Here is a 1,703-nt window from a genome sequence, read left to right on the forward strand (position 1 = left end):
GACTAAAAGGCTAGGCATTTATAAATAGTTCATATTGATCCATCCTTGATCAATTCAGAAAACCACAAACTTACAAGCATCTTTCTAAAGCAAGACATAAACCCAAAAAAAAAAAAAAAAAAGAAGTGAAGGAAAGTAGTCTATAACTCGTTAGATTTGGCATTTTGCCAACATTCAAAGTTCAAACTCTAAGCTACTATTGCTGGACAGGGAGAGCTTTAGGAAGGGCTTGAGCAGAAACAGAGATAGTTTGCAATTTGCAGTCAGCAGAGAAGAAATGGGAATTTTCTCCAAGGGAGATCTTGCTGATAAGGCCTAGCAGAATGCGCTCAAGGTCTTCTCCATCTATCCACTCGTGAATTTCTGCCTTGATAAGCAAAGGATTCTTGCAAATTAGATCCCACAAAGGAAAATTCTTCCTTGGCATCACATAGTCTCCATCTCTGAGCTTCAAGCTTGGGCAATAATCTCCACTTCCATCCCCAAGATAGATGAACTTCTTCTCCTCTTCCTCCTCTGTTACTGAGGCTTGTATTCTCTTTATGATTACACCCTGGAGTTTTACAAAGCAGAATTAGCTACAAGTTCTTTTGTATTGTGTTCCGATTTTATTGGACCCAGTTCCGAATGGCTTTCCTCGAAACGAGACAGGTACATGTCCATGATATTAACTATATCTAATTAACACTAAAAACAATTAGACTATTCTAGAGAAGTTTGGTATCATAATTAATATAAATTATTATTAATTATTTTTCGTGTCAAATTGGTCAATAAGTTGGATTCTTGTCGGAAATTAAATAATTCCACTAATTTTCATTTGAATTAAATGACCTCTTCCAACAAACAAACACCTACTAAATGGGGTACGTAGGAATTAATTACCTTGCACATGTTGGGTGGGCAGAGACTGCAGCCATGAGAGGATTTGTGGAAATCATGGTAGGGGAAGATCCTTAGCCTTCCTTCTTCATCTACAAAGCTTGGGTTCGTATTGATCTCCGAAAAATAATCCCTTAACCCAAGATGCTTCAGAATGGTCTCGATAAAAAACAGGTTTGCATCGCTTACAATCCTCAAATCACACCTTTAAAAGAAAAAAAGAAAAGCATAAGTTACACAGATTTTACAGGGAAAAAAAAGCAGAGGTTGGCAGAGAGATTATATATGTTTATTATACCCTAAAGCATGGGCTGCTTTGATGGCAGGGACGACTCTCGGATGTATCGATGTCCGTTTGAGAACTTCTTCAACGTCCTCGATGGTTTTTCCTTGATCATGGAGCTCCTTCATCATCCTATCCTGTAAATGATTTTTTTTTTTTTTTACAAAAAGCAAGAACGTTAATTTTTCTTCCTTTTGAAAAGAAAAACATAAAAAGAAAATCCCCAGAATTAATTATCATAAATAAATCAAGATTAACGTACCATGAGAGAGTTCCAAGGCATGGTTGGGAGGAGCTCATTGAACATGTCTGTGGCGCCCAGCTCGTCGATCACCCAGTTGTCGCTGTCGCAGTCGATGATCGTCTTGTCGAAGTCGAAAACCACCACAATCCTGGCCATTGTATTCCCCACCTGCGTACCGATCGAGAATGCCGGAAAACAGTGTCGACCCAGGAAATTAACAGCACTTCTAAAAAACAAGCAAGCGTCTTGTTGCTTTGTTCCTGTTACCAGAAGAATTGATTGTGCCAAGCTACT

The 1,703-nt window shown here is 38.5% G+C and overlaps 1 protein-coding gene across 1 annotated transcript; it reads right to left on the reverse strand.

Moving 5' to 3' along the window:
* On the reverse strand, window positions 1-1,703 carry LOC108982906 (inorganic pyrophosphatase 2-like). The gene is made up of 4 exons (XM_018954391.2): window positions 1,428-1,703; window positions 1,181-1,302; window positions 886-1,087; window positions 1-553 (listed from the first exon to the last, which is right to left on the reverse strand). Exons 1-4 carry the CDS (start codon window positions 1,563-1,565, stop codon window positions 197-199), a joined length of 819 nt encoding a protein of 272 aa, XP_018809936.1. The 5' UTR covers window positions 1,566-1,703; the 3' UTR covers window positions 1-196.

This window comes from Juglans regia, chromosome 7 (assembly GCF_001411555.2).
Source record: "Juglans regia cultivar Chandler chromosome 7, Walnut 2.0, whole genome shotgun sequence".
Taxonomy (NCBI): Eukaryota; Viridiplantae; Streptophyta; class Magnoliopsida; order Fagales; family Juglandaceae; genus Juglans; species Juglans regia.